At 39.4% G+C, this 17567-nt stretch overlaps 2 protein-coding genes across 2 annotated transcripts in view; one reads left to right on the forward strand and one right to left on the reverse strand.

The window, feature by feature from the left end:
- Nucleotides 1-1618, forward strand: part of LOC131880266 (sodium-dependent phosphate transport protein 2B-like) — a gene marked incomplete in the record, with an annotated part of 2217 nt that extends 599 nt beyond the window's left edge. The window contains 6 exon segments of the mRNA XM_059226852.1: nucleotides 1-108; nucleotides 203-325; nucleotides 392-608; nucleotides 690-1038; nucleotides 1103-1396; nucleotides 1462-1618. Coding sequence (XP_059082835.1) covers nucleotides 1-108; nucleotides 203-325; nucleotides 392-608; nucleotides 690-1038; nucleotides 1103-1396; nucleotides 1462-1618 — 1248 coding nt within the window.
- Nucleotides 1600-5255, reverse strand: LOC131880795 (pickpocket protein 28-like). The gene is made up of 7 exons (XM_059227501.1): nucleotides 4977-5255; nucleotides 3461-3568; nucleotides 3031-3399; nucleotides 2653-2886; nucleotides 2331-2570; nucleotides 2026-2269; nucleotides 1600-1940 (listed from the first exon to the last, which is right to left on the reverse strand). The coding sequence occupies exons 1-7, from the start codon at nucleotides 5253-5255 to the stop codon at nucleotides 1699-1701; spliced, it is 1716 nt and encodes a 571-aa protein (XP_059083484.1). The 3' UTR covers nucleotides 1600-1698.
- Nucleotides 5256-17567: the final 12312 nt, after the last annotated feature.

Raw genomic sequence — 17567 nt, forward strand, 5'->3', positions numbered from 1 at the left:
TCCCTGACCCAAGTAGCGGATCGTAACGAGTTTCGGCGATCCTTTGCCGCTGCGACCGTTCATGACATGTTCAATTGGTGTGCAGTCATTGTTTTGCTTTCGTTAGAGGTGAGGAGTCTCTTATGAGCAATTTAGCAACCTAAACAAATTGGGCGTAAGTATACGTAGATATTGGAACCAAGTGCTTCTTTTCTCCCTCCAGGTTATATGCCACCCTCTGCAATTGGTTGCTGAAGGTGTGGCACACGGAATTGTGCCTTCCAATGCAACAGAGATAAAAATTTTAAAGTATATCACCGAGCCATTCACGGATTTGATTGTTCAGGTATGCCTGATACCAAGATTTCAAGATTCACCTGAATCGTAATCACGTTTTATTATCTTGATTTAGATTGACTCCGATGTTCTCAACGATTGGAGTACGAATATCGAAAACAATGCCACTACTCTCCTGGAAGACTGCGATGCCAAGGATTGTTTCTACTTATTCGAGCTCTTCGCTTCTTTGCCTGATTGGGCTCTGGGGTTGATCTTGGTGATAGCGTCTTTGATCATCTTGGTTGGGTCACTTATGATCATGGTCAAGATTCTCAACTCTCTCTTACAAGGTTAGTATGAGCGAATAAGTGCTATCTTGAATTTTTAAATTCAATCATCAATCAATGTTTTCTTGCAACTAACTTACATAGGTGCTATTGCTGTGGTGATCAAGAAAGTGCTCAATCCCAGATTTGAGTCCAAAGTGCTCAATTACTTGTATGGCTATTTGAACATCGTGGTGGGAGCTTGCTTGACATTTGTGGTTCAATCGAGTTCCGTATTCACCTCCACACTCACACCTCTAGTGGGCATTGGTCTCCTCGAAATTGAAACGTGTTATCCGCTCTTTCTTGGCTCCAACATTGGAACCACCTCCACGGGAATGTTAGCGGCCTTGGCCACGTCCGTCAACTTTGACAAGGCCATCACTGTCGCATTCGTTCACCTTTTCTTTAATCTCATGGCAATCGTCTTGTTCTACCCGATTCCCTTCACCAGGTAACTATAATTTTGGCCAAAGTTTCACTCAATCTGCCATGGAATTAATTGGTCATGTTTCCAGAATTCCAATCGACTTGTGCAAAATTTTGGGCAATACAACCGCCAAATATCGATGGTTCGCCTTCGTGTATCTGGTGGGCATGTTTATTCTCCTCCCAATCTACGTGGTTCTTATCTCCCTCAACAACATTGTGTTCATCATCATGTTTACTATCTCCATTCTCATTTTGGTGTTTGTGATTGTGGTGAATGTCCTACAACGCAAATCTTGGGCAAAAAAATCTTTAAGCAAAGTCCGTCTGGACACTTGGGACTTTCTGCCTAAATGGATGCATTCCCTCGGCTATTGGGATAGGTTAGTACTCTGGAATAGTCGCTAGACTTTAAATTCTTTTTCAACCTTTACTGCCTTTCTTTCAGAATATTTTCCAAAATTGACGCTTGTAGTAAATACCGCGACAAAGATGTGAAATCCGAGCGTTCAAAAAATTCAACATTTGAAGATATTGATTTGGAAAATGGAGAGACCAATGAAGGCTTTGAAAAAGACCAGAACGAAGGTCAAAAAGCTTCATAAACTCTTGTCATTTTATATAATCGTTGTACCTCTCACGTATTAATTGTTAAAAAAAGTCAACTACTTCTTCATTCGCCTGGTCAATTCGGTTTGATGGCTTTGCAAAGTAATTTGAGCACCAAAAAGTACACAATTTCTACCAAACTCAGCACGCTAAAACCCATGCTGAGTCCCAATAATCCACCGATCGTAGCGAAGAAGTCCGTTAATCCAAAAAGCTCACTCCTCAAATGGCGAATGAAATGGAGATTCTGGAAATGGAGGTGTACCAAAGCCAAATTGTGATTCACGTAGGACTCATTCAAAAACTCCGGATGGGCCTCTGTAATGCAGGAACGGACACACGATGAATATCATGCCTACATACATGATTCAATCACTAAAGCGTTATCATTTATCAATCATACTGATCAGGTCCTGCGACAGATTGAGGAGAGCCGCTTTTAACTTGCTCTTCGAGGTTTCGTGGGGATAGGAGAAATCGGAACAGGGCGGCAAGCAGTTACATTCCGTGTTCTCAGCGTGCTTATCGTCAAATGCGGATTCTTGGACGATCTTAATTGCCCGATCGACGCATGCATGCCGCTCCGGGGCGCATATGGGCATTGTCTTAGAATTTCTAGGCATATAATATGCCACACAATCACAAGTCTGGAAAACAACTCTAGGTCTAACACCTTTGGCCAATAACATCATACCATCGTTGGCAAACCTTAAATGTAAAGTTAGAAGCGCACTCCATGAAACAATTCAAGAAGGTGTAGTGGTTTAAGTATTTCAATCTTCTTTCGCCCTTCAAATAGCATTGCCGTTTGATATAACTGATCCCGTGGATCTGTTCCTCGGCGTGGATCATTTCTGGTGTTACGGCCAGAAACGTCTCCGATCCTGGCTCAAAAGCAAACCCATACTCGATCATTTCCGGTAACGTGGCCGGGGTATGAAGAAGGGCCTAGAATGGAGAAGGCGATAATTGCTTGATTGTCCAAGGAGTACCCCATTCATGAATGATAAATCAAGTGTCTATCATTTACCTTGAATCCAATGGACTCTGTGCCAGAGCAATAATACTCTTGTTCCCTCACATCCAACAGAACAGACAAACCCATGTGCAGACCAGGGGCTACAGCTCGCCTGGGCATGGGTTCAGCGTCTGATGTGATATTGATCTCGCCATCATACTCGTTGGGGCCAAATCTGTACCCGGTTTCCATGTCCCAATGCGACCATAGTTTCACTGTCTCTTCGTGGTCCTCAACCTGAAGTTGCTAAACGGAGAGAAATGATTCATCGATTCAATGATTTCTTGTTTCTTTGAATTGATTCGGGAAGTGTTCATTTCAGTCGCTCCGCAAAGTCTGAGAAATGTGCCTCTGACTCATGATTCAGTGTAAATTAAAAAGTATTCTTGCCTCCACACTGACGTCCTTGAACATAATGGACTCGGGCATGATATTGAATGAGCAACAACGGCCTTCGTCCGTGATGACAGGTATGAACAATTCTGAACAATTCCTCGATATTCCTTTGAATTCGCATCTTAACAACATTTGTGAGCAATCTTGGCCCAGATTATTCATGTAGTGTTGCAACATTTTCCCGTCAATGTCCAAGTTCGCCACCGAAACATCCTGATTTGAAGGGGCTCTTTGGAGTTCGGAATGTCTGGCAGTTGTTTTTTGACAAATTTCGGTGGCAAAACGTCTCTCCTTGGCATAAAAATCATTCGAGGCATTACGCTTCAGTATGGCTTCAATAGCTTCGATTCTCGATCGTTGAACCTTTGTAATAGTGTTGAAAGATCAGTGGAAGAAAAGTGTTTGGGACGTTTTTTGCACTTACCTTATTCATGTTGCAAATTGTAAGAGCAGGAAATGGGAGCTCCCAAATTGGAGTTGTGGTCGAATCATAACTGACTAGGATGGGACTCTCCTGCCATTTGGCCAGGACCTAAAGGTTAGGAGTTATTGGCACTTTTAGTTTAGTTTTTTTAGATGAACCAAGTTGATTGCCAAGAAATGTTTTTTTTTCAAGTAATGAACAAATTCGATGAGCATATCCAGTTGAAAATGGGTAAAGCTATTCAAAGTTTGGTTGGATATATCGCACGTTTAAGTCCAGAGATTAATGTGCGTTTGAGAGCACCTCCAAGCCTTCGAGAATCCAGGCTAGGTAGAACATTGAAATCCACCTCTCCTCTTTCTTGGGTACTCTCTTTGTAAAATTTGTTTTTCTCCAATAGTTAGACCCAGGAAAGAAGGTAAAAATCTAAAACCTAGGTTTTTCCTTTTTCGGCCAAATTTTTGTCAAATTACCCGAATTGTCGCTTTTTGGGGGGAAACAATACTTTTTTGTACCTGTTTTTTACTTTTTATCCTTGAAATGGTTCTTTTACTCACAAAAGCAGGAAACAAACTTGGATGGTGGTTATAAATGCAACCAAAATTTTTGAGGGACCTAAAAATGGTAACTACGCACTAAATCTATGGCAATTTAAACTTCAACCTTCATTAATAATCAATGTTATTACACCTTGCTTCCTTGTTTAGTTCTTTTTCCGATTCAAGCAAAACAAAGGGCACGAAATCAACCCTGAGGGAATTGACAACACCAGTGCCACGAAGGCAACACATGATAAGAGGCAAAAATGTCACCCAGTTTTGTCACCGCTGCTGATGTATGGAACCTAAAGTTTAGATCCCCAGAAAGCGTTGATGTAGAAACTGCTTTCTGAGCAATGCCTTAGTCTTACGAAAAACTATCTCAATGATAATAATGTGTTAGTTGTATTTCTCTTGCTAAAAGACAAATGTTAATTTTTTTTGAATACTTTGTGTCAAAAAAAGAAAAATATATATATTTTCCTTTACCTTTTTGACAAGCTCACACCTATTTTAAACTTTTTTCCCCAAATCTACCATTTTTCACCTTTTTATGGCTGATTTTGCAACCTGTTTCCTTACTTTTTTTGGCTAATTTTTCTACATTTAAGTTACCTTTTTTGCTTATTTTTCCTACCTTGTTTTCGAGGTTTACCAATAGTTTATTCGTAGGGAACATGTCGGCGTTGATGCAATAAGATCTTTCAAGACAGACTGGCCCACGTTTTTGGCTAAAATTCCTGATCAAGCCTACATTCAAGGGCTAGATAGATTTGCTATCTCTAATTCGTTGGTAGGTCAGGTATTACATGAATGTGAAGTTAAATAAAAATGATAAATTTCCATCTTGAGCAACTCGGGATGGAATTCTTAATAATGTTAGCTTTCTCTTTGTTTGCCTTGGCCCTCCAAAAGCTTGAAAATATTGCATCGTTATTTGCCAATGAACGAAAGATTTAGGCTAGATTAACTATCACAATATGTTGGGGTGAATTGAAAAAAAAATGGTAAGTGATTATTACCTGAATGATCATGAAGGCTGCAAAAGCCCAAGAACAGATGACGGCCAAGATCCAAAAACCGCGTTCAAAACGCGTTTTCTTTGGCTCTAGCAAATACTTCAAACCATGAATGGTGGTTTGGGAAAAGAAACTTTGTTCCACATTGGATATAAGCTCCGTGTTCCTATCGCTTTTGGGATTCCAAGCCTGATTTTTGTCGCTTCTGTCAAGCTTTACTGTATGAGTTTGGGGCATTTTGTCAACTGGAAGGATAGACCTCAAGTACCTCTTCAAGCCTCGGTCTTGACGACTGTTTTTAGAAATCTTCATCTCGACTGATCAAGTAGGATGTCAAAAAACAACTAGAATGGATTCTCTCTGATTTCTAGAAGCAATTAAATAATGGATCAGTTGTCGATTCCCGCTCTTCCAATAAAAAGTACTTTGAGCTTTGAAGATCGAGTAGGTTCCAAGTCTTTTACTGCAAAGTGTGGTTACATAAAATCATTGACTAGATTTGAAATTCTGATTTGTGTTGAATTTTACCTATAAACCTCGCATACACCAAACTAGAAATTAATCTGCACGCCATTATATTCACACACATGAAGTTGTTTCGGTTGTTTATCAGGTAGATCGTATTTCCAAGTGCAACAGATTTACCTACACAGTTGTTATTGATGCCAAATTGTCTTTCTTATCGTTGTATTTACTTACTCTGCATGGCATCTAATGTTTTGATTCAGATTTGCCATCTCTAGTCGAGTTTATGATCTTAGATGAAGCAATTCTCATTACCAGGGCCGGCAAAAATTTGCAGATAAATATGGTCTTTACTGCCAGCAAATTTGCCTAAAAATCAGTCGAATTTGCACAAAAATGTGCAAATAGCCGATCCAAACATAGGCACCAACACGTTTCGAGGTAAGTGGGGTGTGAAGACTGTTTTTACTTCCCTATCAACCAATACGCAAGGCGTTAGTTGTTCCTTTTAAAGTTTCAATCACTTTGGTCAAAAAGAGTAATATGTGACACAACAGTTGATCGCCAAAACATGTAATGACAGTTTTTGTTCCATCAAGACTAAGCCTTATTAAATGATGATTATATTTTTGATTCAAACAGTCCTAAAATTTAAAGCTTTCTTGCCAACACGTTTCGTTAATGAACTTTGATATTATTCATTTGCTTAGCACTGCATTACTCTCGTTCTTGCAATGCTGTTTGGCTAAGCTAAGGAGAGCTAAGCCAACGGAAATGCTTAATAGGAACACCTTAAGGGGATAACATACCTCATTCATGTTTTGAAATTTGAAACTTGGTAGGAGAAAGGCAAAGTCAAGATAGATGTATTCAGCATGGGGATTTTTTTTACTGTTATTGAAACTGTTTTTAAAAATGTTTCGACAAAGAAAATTTTTGAAAAAATATTTTTTTGTATTTTCCAAATATCTAGCGCCTTTTAAAATACTTAACCGAGTAGTTAGTATTTAAGTGTATTAACTTCTACTGGAGTACCTATTATTTCGATATTTCACATCAATACTGAAATTTTTTCCATGTCTCAACTGTTGATAGTGGAACATTTACAACCATGAAGCATAAAGTCACCAGGAAAAAACAATATAGAAATTCTTGAGCTTATATAATTCTCCTGTTAAACCCTGTGCCTGGAGTCATGGGTGGAGATGGGGAGTGTTGAGGAATTTGGTGCAACATACGGTACTTAAGCCAACGGATAGGGATAGGTCTTTGAGCTCAACGGAATTTGAATGAAAAATACAAACAATAAAGCACTGCAAATGTAAAAATATTTGAAACCACAAGCACATTAATTTTTGTTAAAAGCAGGCACAATTTTCAGCGCTGAGGGTCCTCTGTAGGATAAAATGAATATAGAAAAACGTGGAAATTTCTGTTAGGATTGCCTAAGAGCTCCAAGTTCCTTAGTTGCCAAGGCAGAAACGAAAAATGAAGTGTCACACTGGAGCGTGAAAAAGGGAATGAGTAATGAGTATTTTTTGGAAAAATTTAGATCTTTACAATTACACCATTTTGAAATGTTAAGGGAGTGCAGTTCCGTTCTCAAAAAAAGAAACAAATTACTGTAATTTCGTTACTCCTGCCCATTATATCACAATATCTTCCTGCTCTGGGATTTGAACCTGCTATCCCTGAGGAGCATATTCTCGCTTTGTCAATGCTGCCTCCTAGGCTGATCAGCATTTTGCAAATCCTGAATTTTCTTGAAAAAGATAATCTCAGTTCATTAACAGAAAAGCAATAATGCCAGAGCGTGGCAAATGTATTGCAGAACAACTTTATCAAGAAATTAAGCTTTTTCAGTTTCTTGAAAGTAAAGTCAATTCTTTCCCAAATGATCCATCCACTTGATGACCATTCATAAATCATGAAAACACGGCATGTGCCAGATTTTTAAAGGAGAAGTTCATTATTCCAAAAAACTGAGTTCCAACATTTGGAAAATATGAATATCTTTAAAAAACTGCAATGATAAAAAGCTTATTAAGATGGATTGAATACATGAGCAGATGGTTGGTAGTATGCCTGCAATCTATTTCATACGTACGTGTACTATTTTCCAAAGATTTAAAAAAAATCAGTTTGTAAAATTTCACATTTCCCTAATATTGACCAGAATTGTTAAAAACATTATGAATTTTTCTCTATTTTTGCTGAATGGCTGAAATTGTACAATGAATTGCAGAAAAATTTCAAATATTGCTGTTTAAGTTGCAAATGCAATAACTTTGCAGAAAAATATCTGATGTGCAAGTTTTTTGTAAAATTTGCACAAAATCAGGATGCAAGTTTTGGCTGGCCCTACTCATAACCATATCGTAGAAAACGTCTTTTTTTCCTATCTATATATGGCCTTTTTCAGAAACTTTTTATCATCTTGAGCCTTTTTCACTCTCGTCACAAGATTTCTATGAGTAGATTTAAACGTTGATAGCAATAGTTCCAGACGAATTACATTCTTGACTATGGTTTGGACCAATGACTTTTAGAATAGCTTTGTATAGAGCAGAACTAATTATTGTGTCCGAGTGGATTAGTTCTGAATAAATCTTGGGCCCTCAGCTTGGTTTCATTTTGAATTTGACATTGATTAAAAATGAGCCAAGTCTTTCTGTCTTAGCCATTACCTTTAGGAGCAATAAGATTAAGAGTAACTGTAAATCCAGCCCTAGTTGTAGGGGTATGTTTCACTTCAAATTTGCAGACAATATCAAGCTGCTTCGAAAATGTCTCTTTATGAGCTTCGGAATCCAAGAATATGAATAATATATTTTTGTTCATGTGTACTTCATAGAGCCCACAGCTCTTTTCGTTACTTATGGCGCAAGTACATCCAATCTCTCTCTTTGAATTATCATTAGACCTCAGAAAAAATAAGATTGCAAAGCACCTTTTAACTTTTTTTAGCCTTTTTGGCCGAAAAAATACCGGCTTTGCTAACAGCTGCATGGAATGTAACCCCGGAATAATACAAACGAAAGGTTATGATCCGTCTAATATTTGCCAACTAAAACTTTATACAATATTGTCTACCAGCGAATGATATCAATATGCTTATATCACGAAATATCGCATCTTGACAACATATCAAATCTACCATGATCCAACCAAAAACAAAATTATTTTGAGAAAATCAGCCAAGCAATATCACTCGGCTCCAGAAGAGTGTCATTTGTATGCCATAAAATACGCATCAAATTTTTTTTTGGTGCGGACTTCCTTACCGCTACCGGGATTGGAATTCCTTGCAGCAACAAATTGACAATTTTCTGTAAATGAAACGAAGAAAACTCAATGGATAGCATAGAAAATACAATTGTATGCGTAAATATTGTAACAGGTAGAAATGCAAGAAAGAGACGAACTGGAGATCAAAACTACCATTTTCCCAATGTAACATTTTTGCATTATTGCAACTTGTTTTTGCATTTTCAATCCTTTTTTTGCGCATTGTCACAACGTTTTTCTTACTTTCTGAACTTTTTCCCGTTTTTCTCAATTTGAAAAATTGTTTCGACAAAAGAGGCAACTTTTTTTTTGAGGTCTAATTATTATGCACATAGCAGCAAGCAGTTTGAATGAGATTGGTTAACTTACCCTCTAGTTGATCATGGCACACGAACCTACTAATTTATTAGTAAAGACCGTTCCCATATGCATGGATGCAAGTACAGTGGCTGAAGGTTTAAAGTTGCCCAGCAAAGAACTTGATTACGATTTTAAAAAGGTCATTGAATTGCTCTCTGTTTCGTAACGTTTCATTATGAATAGCCGGGCAATGTTTTGAAAGATAAAACAGTCGTATGCTACTCAAGAGCAAAGGTGGGCGTCACTAAATTAAATGTGAATCACTTAATTCCTCTTTTGTTAAATATCTTGGATGATCTTTTTCATCACCTGGTCGCAAATCATTAAAAGGTGTTCCAACCTTCACACATTTAATAAAAGTTTTCAGTACTAGATTTCTAATAAGAAGATATTTCACCCATTACGTATTTTAAACCATTCATAACCGACCGCTTTTCTTATTCTGATCAAAATAGACGCAAACAACAAATCATAATTGGGGATTTTTTTGAGTCACGAATATTTTTGATATCAGGGTTGCCAAACGGCTCCACTGGATTTGGGTAATGAGTGAGTTTCATCAGGGGGAAAAACTTAGCTTAGTTTAAAATACGCTTAGATATTCAAATACAATCATTCGTTTTTTTGGCATTTGAGCAAACTATGCATCGATTAGGTGTTTAAGTTAGACCAATGTTCAGATTTCAAAGTGTTGACTGGGTATTAAATGAATTAAAGTGTTGTAAGATGACAAAAATCAACAAAAATATCTGCCAAAGTTTCAAACAAGATAAACGTTTCAATTCATTTTACAAATTACGAAATTACTTATCCCAATATATAAAAGAGTCAAACAACCAAATGTTCGAAAGACCATTTTAGGAGAAGGTCTATTATATTTAGTCGCGCAGTTTGATTTTTATTGCACACAAGGTTCCAAATTAGATGTATTTCTCACTCAAAGAAGACTAAGCAATTTTTTTTCGTTTTCTCTCTGAGCAATTAAAAGAAACGTGAATCTTTGGGGCAATCTCACCAGAAATTGCCGATTGTCCAAACATTAGAATGACTAAATAGAGAGTCATTTGAGTCCGAGTGCACTCGAGTTTGTTTACCAGAGTTTGGAGAAATCAGCCGGACTCAAGGCTGGATTCGTAGTAATACAGTCTCATTATTTTTCATTGGATTTTTTCAGAAAACAGGCTTAAGTCCGTCATGAACTGATAATGTAAGGTGTGGGCCCGTGAAAGGTGGTCGCAGTAGCCTAACTTAGTTTTGCAAAATCAAAATATATTTTTGGGAAGTCTTGAGTCCAAGAATATTTGCACTATTTAACTGCATTTGGCACATTTTGGCAAAAGTACACTTTGTATTTGAGAGATTTGCTAAAGTATGGCCATGACGAGCCAATAATCCTGAAATCCTGACGTCATTTGAATTGTAGGAAAAGTACGTAACTCTGACGAGTAACAAATGCCATTACATTTTTTACGAAGAATAGTTTTGTAAGAAATTGCTCACTTCGGCCGAAGGAATGGGCATTGTATCCAGGTCTTTAGTAGTTCCTGAAGAAATGAAACAGAATGAAGTTGCAACTTTATTTTTGTTTCATTGTATATTAGAAAGTTGTATTGTTTAAGGTATTGTAAAAAGGTAACGGCATCGATTTAGTTCTTTTGAATAATTAACAAAGGTTTTATCTTTTCCGCTCTTCTTTGAAATTTTCTTACAAAACATTTCAAAATGACAATCTTCGATGGCATTCAATCAAACATTTAAAATATCTTCCAAATATTTGGCCTCTTTTTCAATACTTTAATATTAACTGTTTTACCTTTTTTTCTGGAGTAAATACCATTTAGGTACCATTTCACACTTAAAACAGAGATCTTTCCCAGTCTCAATTTATGATTGTTGAAGGTTGGCAAAAGGAATTATCAAGCTCATAAAGCTTCCCTGTTGGAAACATGCGTGGGCTTGAAGTCATGGCAATGTGGAGGGTAGGGAAATTTGATGCAACATGGGTACTCCAGCCAAAAGAAGATTTCCTGTCAACCAAAAGCTTGACAATTGCGCTCGGAATCATTGATTAAGATGTCAACCATGCAGTAGTGACATTCAACAGTATTAAAACACAAACAACCTTGAATGTTGTTCAGAGCAGGGACAATTTTCAGTCCTGATCTTTCCTCTTCAGAACACATTCAATGAAAGTAGCAAATAATGGCAATTTCCGCTACGATTGCCTAAAAGCTTCAAGTTTCCTCAGTTGTCGAGAAAGAAACGAGACATTAAAGGCCACTTTGGAGGGTGAAAACAGGAACGAGTGACGTGTTATGTTAGGGTTTTGGGGTCGTTGCAATGACAACATATTACTATCCAATGGTTTTACACTTCCTTTTTCAAAAAAAGGAACGAATCCCTGTAATTGCATTATGACAAAGTTGTTATAATTTCGTCATTACTACCCTGATTTTAACCTATTCCTTTGATTAAGGAACGGCTAAAACGTTGGCTATACAGTGTGTTCTGTAAGTAGTTCGTTGGCATCTAGATCTTACAAGTGTTGGAGTATTGCCTTTGACATAATTATCGATCTGGAGTTTCGGTGTAAGAGATGGAAAGTTGATTGAACAAGAAATTTCACGCAATTTCACGTTCAAAAACACCAAACCTATTTTGTCAGGACGTGATGGTCCTGAATAGTTATCAAGTATCATATGTATACTTTAAACCGAAAAATGAATCTAGGAGTTAGCCCTTTTCTATAGTTGGACTCTCCCATGAAAATCGATAATTTTTAGAATTATACAAGAAACGTCATCACAAACACTTTTTCAATAGAGATTTGGGCTGACATGCATGTATTTCGGGTCTTAGTTAATTATTCAAAACTTTTAGAAATCAATATTCTCTTGCATTCCTGGACTTTTAACTATTTGGTGATGATATTATGCACGCATCAAATTAACCAAATAAACTCGTGGGACAAGCCAAAGGAACTCCTGGTATGAAACAGAAGAAAAAACTTGTCAACACATCGCCGTACGACAATGTTTTCCGCCATTGTGGAACCATTGTCACACCGGCGAACAAAAGGTTATCCCAGATCAAGCAGTAAGCTCTTGGGCGCATTAAGTGTACCTGAATCTGCACTCTTTGTTCTCATAAGAAAACCGCTCACCAGGAGAAAAGGAGGAATCTCGGCAGGAGAGTTTTGTTAGCTATTCTGGAACAATTGCTCAGTCTCCTTCGTCTCCTTCTCGTCTTCATCGTGGTGGAATAGCAAGATATCGCAACGGTTTGCTCGGCTCTTGTTGTTGGGTCCCTTCTTTCTTGGTCCGGCAGATTTTGGTCGACCCTCGTGGTCATCGTTGGTCAGTCTTTGAGGAAGATAGATCCGCACCGCGGGAAATATTCCCTGATGATCATGATCACCATGGTTTTGAGGGACGCTTTGCCTGCAAAACGAGACTCGCCAACAGCAGGAAATCCCACAATAAGGAGGATTAGAGTTGCTAGAGAAAAAAGATCAGCGGCAGAGACTACTGACATATTTGAGGTGATTCACTGATAAATTTCGAAATCAAGCATTTGGAACTGTGATCGCTGAATTGATGCTCAGCCCAACTTACTCTACTAATGTTTGGTTTGTGGTTTGTACTGCGCGTATATGGGGACAAATAGAGAAGGGGGGGTTTAATAAGCCCGAAATCTTTGACGGGTTCATCGCTGTACCGCAATGGATAGTTGTCGATATTCTGATACTGCGTGAAGAACTGACCTCAAGTCATGGCTACAGAGACAAATTGCTTTTATGGACCTTTTTACTGACCCCGAGGTGGATGACTGGTTACTCGAAGGAGGTGGTAGCGGTAGTGTCAGAGTGTGATAAAATCATATTTTGCCAGACAATGCCATCTCTCTATTGAGGCTTAAGATCTCAAGTCGGATACATTCTAATCTAGAAGAACATCCAACCATTGAGCGAGCCAATCTCAACCAAAGCTCAGGACGTCGCAACCCATGGACCGGGAAATAGAGAGGTCTACTGGTACTCTGAGTAGTTTTTCCAAACTCTTCATATTTGGCCGATTGAAAGAATGTTCGTTTGGCAGTCGATTATTTTATCTGATAAATTCATGTAGCGTAAAACGGGGTTTCTCTTATGAATAGTTATTTTTGTTTCATCATGACAACCTTTGCTACATAAGTGTCAACTTGCTTTCACGTTTCGATAGGCATTTTCATTTTGCGGAAATCATTATTCAAGCAAACGTCAGAATCCCCCAAACGAAAATTTTTATTAGGTCTTTTCCATTTTGGAAAATAGGGTATTAGTGATTCTAAAATCCGAAATGTCAAAACCGGTCCTTTGGATTTGAGTCCATGGACATTGACGTTCTTATACGAGCTCCAAGTCTGCATTGGTAGGGATGGAACCCTATGAGCATGCAGTAAGCGAAAGATAGCATGAAAGTCCACTCATCCCTCANATTATTTTATCTGATAAATTCATATAGCATAAAACGGGGTTTCTCTTATGAATAGTTATTTTTGTTTCATCATGACAACCTTTGCTACATAAGTGTCAACTTGCTTTAACGTTTCGATAGGCATTTTCATTTTGCGGAAATCATTATTCAAGCAAACGTCAGAATCTCCCCAAACGAAAATTTTCATTAGGTCTTTTCCATTTTGGAAAATAGGGGTATTATTGATTCTAAAATCCAAAATGTCAAAACCGGTCCTTTGGATTTGAGTCCATGGACATTAACGTTCTTATACGAGCTCCAAGTCTGCATTGGTAGGGATGGAACCCTATGAGCATGCAGCAAGCGAAAGATAGCATGAAAGTCCACTCATCCCTCAAGAGGACAGGTCATTCGAGTCTCGCTCGCTCGCTCGCTTGAACCAGCCAGTCCCTTTGTAGTTCGTCGTAAGACTCGGTCGGTTCAGCCTAGTCAAGGCTTGAAAATGACAAATTTGCTTTTCGACAATCTGATTCGATAGCGGTGGTTTGTTATAGCGGTGGGAGCAGTAAACTAACTCCACCATTACTGTACTTTCTAGCTGAAGTCACTAGAACGATTGCTCATTGGACCAACACTACCCACTTGTTCGGCGGGTGAAGACCAGATTTTTATGATATGATACATTTTTTCCTGGGCAGTTTTTGTTCTGACCACATTTAAGAATGTCATCCTTGGTCAGCCCATGGAATCATAGAGAAAAGTTATTTCAATTGCATTGCCATTCACATCATGGTGTGCGTATTAAACAAGTTGAGTTAGGGGGCTTTCATTTGTTGTTGAGCGTAATAGGCTTTTAAGGCCGAGATCATAATGGGCTTGCTGTGCGGTGCGGAGCTTGGTAAATGGCATTAAATGACATACAAGCAAATTCACTCAGGAGCCATTACCGGGAACTCGTTGTTGCCTCATTGTTGTCTTCTAATCTTTGACTGTAGCGCAGGCATCTCGCTTAGAAAAAAAAGCAAAAGAGGCATCACGGGGACTATTCAGATCATGACTGACAGACAGACAGACAACAGTGAATGCCAGAGTTCGGCCAGGCCCCACTCACTTATTCGTTGACTTCAAGACCAAGAAAGGTAATGTTTATCTCGAATGCTCATTCTCGCCAATAGGTATTGTTGTACTCGATGTGCGTAGTGTAGCTAGAGACTCAATGAGCCAGTTTGTACATTTTCCCGAGCTCGTTTCTCAGCTCGGTCAGGTTCAGGTGGCCATGAGGTGTGTCGCTCTTTTGAAATCTGACAAAAGTAAGGTAGATAGAGCAAGCAGCACACTGAGACAGCAATGGCAGTGACCCTGTGCCTTGACAAGATGAGTGAGTGATACTCCCCTTGCAATCACACAACAATTACACAGTTACTGTAAGTGGAAATGCCATTTCGAGCTGCTCAAGCAAGCCTTCCATTATTAGGTTCAAGAGTGACTCTGCTTACGAAGTACGTCCAACCCCCCAACCCCCCCCAGAATACCAAGACCCCAGATCATGAACCAGGGACGACGGCGACGACAACGACGACAACGACGACAACGACGACAACGACGACGACGACGACGACGATGATGATGATGATGATAATACGAATGAGTCCCTAAAATAACGACCATTCTGTGATCTCGGTGGTACTGCCCCTTCTGGATGTATGCGTGTGAGTGTGTGTATGAGTGTAAGCAAATGAGGGGCGGAACCCAAACTGACAGCATGAGCCGAATTCACCACTCGAGTGAATAAATGCGTACACTTGTTCAAACGCATTCTCGACCATGAATGCCTTTGAAGGCTTGTCTTAGAAGCAATGTCCTCGGGTGATCATCCTTTGACGGGTATGCTGTCTGTTTGCTCATTTCAGATGGCCAATCGCATATCAAGCTTTACTCAGGGTCCCTTATGCCAAGTACAAATGTTCAAACTAGAGCGATAGAACGGATGTGAGGATTGGGCATAAGCTTCCCGGACCGAAAACAACCGATGTGTATATTATTATCGGATCCGATTATCCGGACCGTGATGAAGAATATCGGAGGATTTGGTTCGGTGGGTAAATTGTTTCAAATCGTCCCATTAACGCCTCATGAGCATCAAAAATTTTGTGCGACATTTCCGCCGGAGTTTTTTGAGTCCGGGTGATTTGGTGGGAAGAAATTTGGCAGAAAAGCAAGATCAAGGGGGAACGAGAGTGAGAGAATAGTCATCCTTATTCAGACAGGCATCGTCATTATGCTTCCAGCTCCATCGCCAGTCATGACTTGCCATACTCCCAATTATGGCATTTTCCCCCCCGATTTGTTTCTGAACGCAGTCAGCAATTCACCCACCGGCTTGTGGTTCGTAGGAGAGAGATTTCCTACTCCAGAGCTCGAATTACATTTTATGACAAAATGAGCCCGCTCTTTGGAGCCGAATGACCGTCCACCAATTGTAATTTCCATCCATTTCACGCGTTTCCTACGCAAACAAGCTTATTCAGTGTCAGAAATCCACCAGTCTAGTTATTTGAACTCACCCCAGGGTCAGTTCTTTTTGCCCTTTCAAAGAAGCCTCCTATTTAACCTGTGACCTCAAAAGAGCATCCAATGCCAAGAAAAGAAGAGCGAACGAACGAGCGAGCAAGCACAACTAACTCACTGACTCACTGCCTGCGTGCATGCATGCACTGAGAGACCAATAAGCTTCAGTATGTGCGTGCTGGCAGTCCGATTTCGGAATAAGAATACCAAACCGTCAGGATAACGAGACCAGACCATGAGACGCGTACCATTTCCCTGGTTTTGTCCTTGTTTTTTTTTGAGCTTTTTTTCTGCCTGTGCTCAATCCTTGTAATGTCTTTCGACTTTTGAAGGACAAGAGAACGGCGACGAGTACATCACGTATTCGAGTTTTGAAGCACGACCGACATAAAACTGACAGATTTTGACAATTTATTTTGAACTTTTACAACTCGGAGGGGAGCTCCCGAAACTGGACGGATCTTGATTTATTGGGAGAGCTCCTGAGGAGATCGAGGACGAGCTTTCGTGAGGACATGGATTTGCGAAAAAAAATACCGCCGCCACTCTTCTCTTGGCTAAATACTTGAGTGGGCTTGATGAAGAGTCACGTCAAGGGATGTTCAGCTCATTGTTTCAGATAAGTTGAAGCTATAAAACAGTTTGATGTTTTTTTATTCAACAAACATATTCAAATTGCGCATAAAACGTAGGTGCATGTGTTTCAAATCAAAACCCATCGGTTGTAAACGCTAGAGCATTTCTCTCTAATTAGACCTCTCGAGAAACGCGAGACTGAACCCACTGGAAAGAGCTTAAGTGAAGACGATGTGCGAGGGTGGAGACCAAACCAACCCGAGCTTGCCGTGGTCGAGTTCAAGTTCTTGACCCGATTGCACAGCTGGAATTGACGGACAATAATGTTTTGTATCCATTATACCGCGGCACCCCCAAGTGCTCCTCTAACCAATGAACCAATGGCCTCTGGGCCAATTGCCCGGGCAACACGAATCTGAGGAAGCCACCTGTCTTGACAGTGGTCAAAATGAAATAATTGAAATATCCAATCATTTAGTCGCTGACCCATTAAATTAAGACATTTGCCGAACAACGGAAGGACCTGAGATCACATTAAGATGATGGTAAGATCCAATAATCAAAGACGAAGCTTTCAAAATTGAAGTGCCAGGTAGTACATTCAATAGTTCATCAAAACCCACCGAGGGAACAGGACAAACACTCTGGTAGCAAATCCAGAAGAGACGAATAATGAAGCCGAGTTAAGGGATGGTGAGAGCGAAGAAGAATCCAGTTTATCTCGTTGCGGACGGATTAGCGTTCTAAATCTGGACAAGAGATAATCCTCTTATTCGGGATGTGTTCTGATTTCAATGATATCCTGTGATGATTGCGCAAACTTTCGAAACATTCACAT

This window comes from Tigriopus californicus, chromosome 5, assembly GCF_007210705.1.
Source record: "Tigriopus californicus strain San Diego chromosome 5, Tcal_SD_v2.1, whole genome shotgun sequence".
Taxonomy (NCBI): domain Eukaryota; kingdom Metazoa; phylum Arthropoda; class Copepoda; order Harpacticoida; family Harpacticidae; genus Tigriopus; species Tigriopus californicus.

Coding starts and splice junctions, on each gene's coding strand:
- LOC131880795 (XM_059227501.1), bottom strand. CDS start 5,255: ATGCCCCAAACTCATACAGTAAAGCTTGACAGAAGCGACAAAAATCAG. Junction 3,400..3,460: donor CAATTTGCAACATGAATAAG/GTAAGTGCAAAA, acceptor ACTATTACAAAG/GTTCAACGATCGAGAATCGA. Junction 1,941..2,025: donor TCTGTCGCAGGACCTGATCA/GTATGATTGATA, acceptor CCTGCATTACAG/AGGCCCATCCGGAGTTTTTG.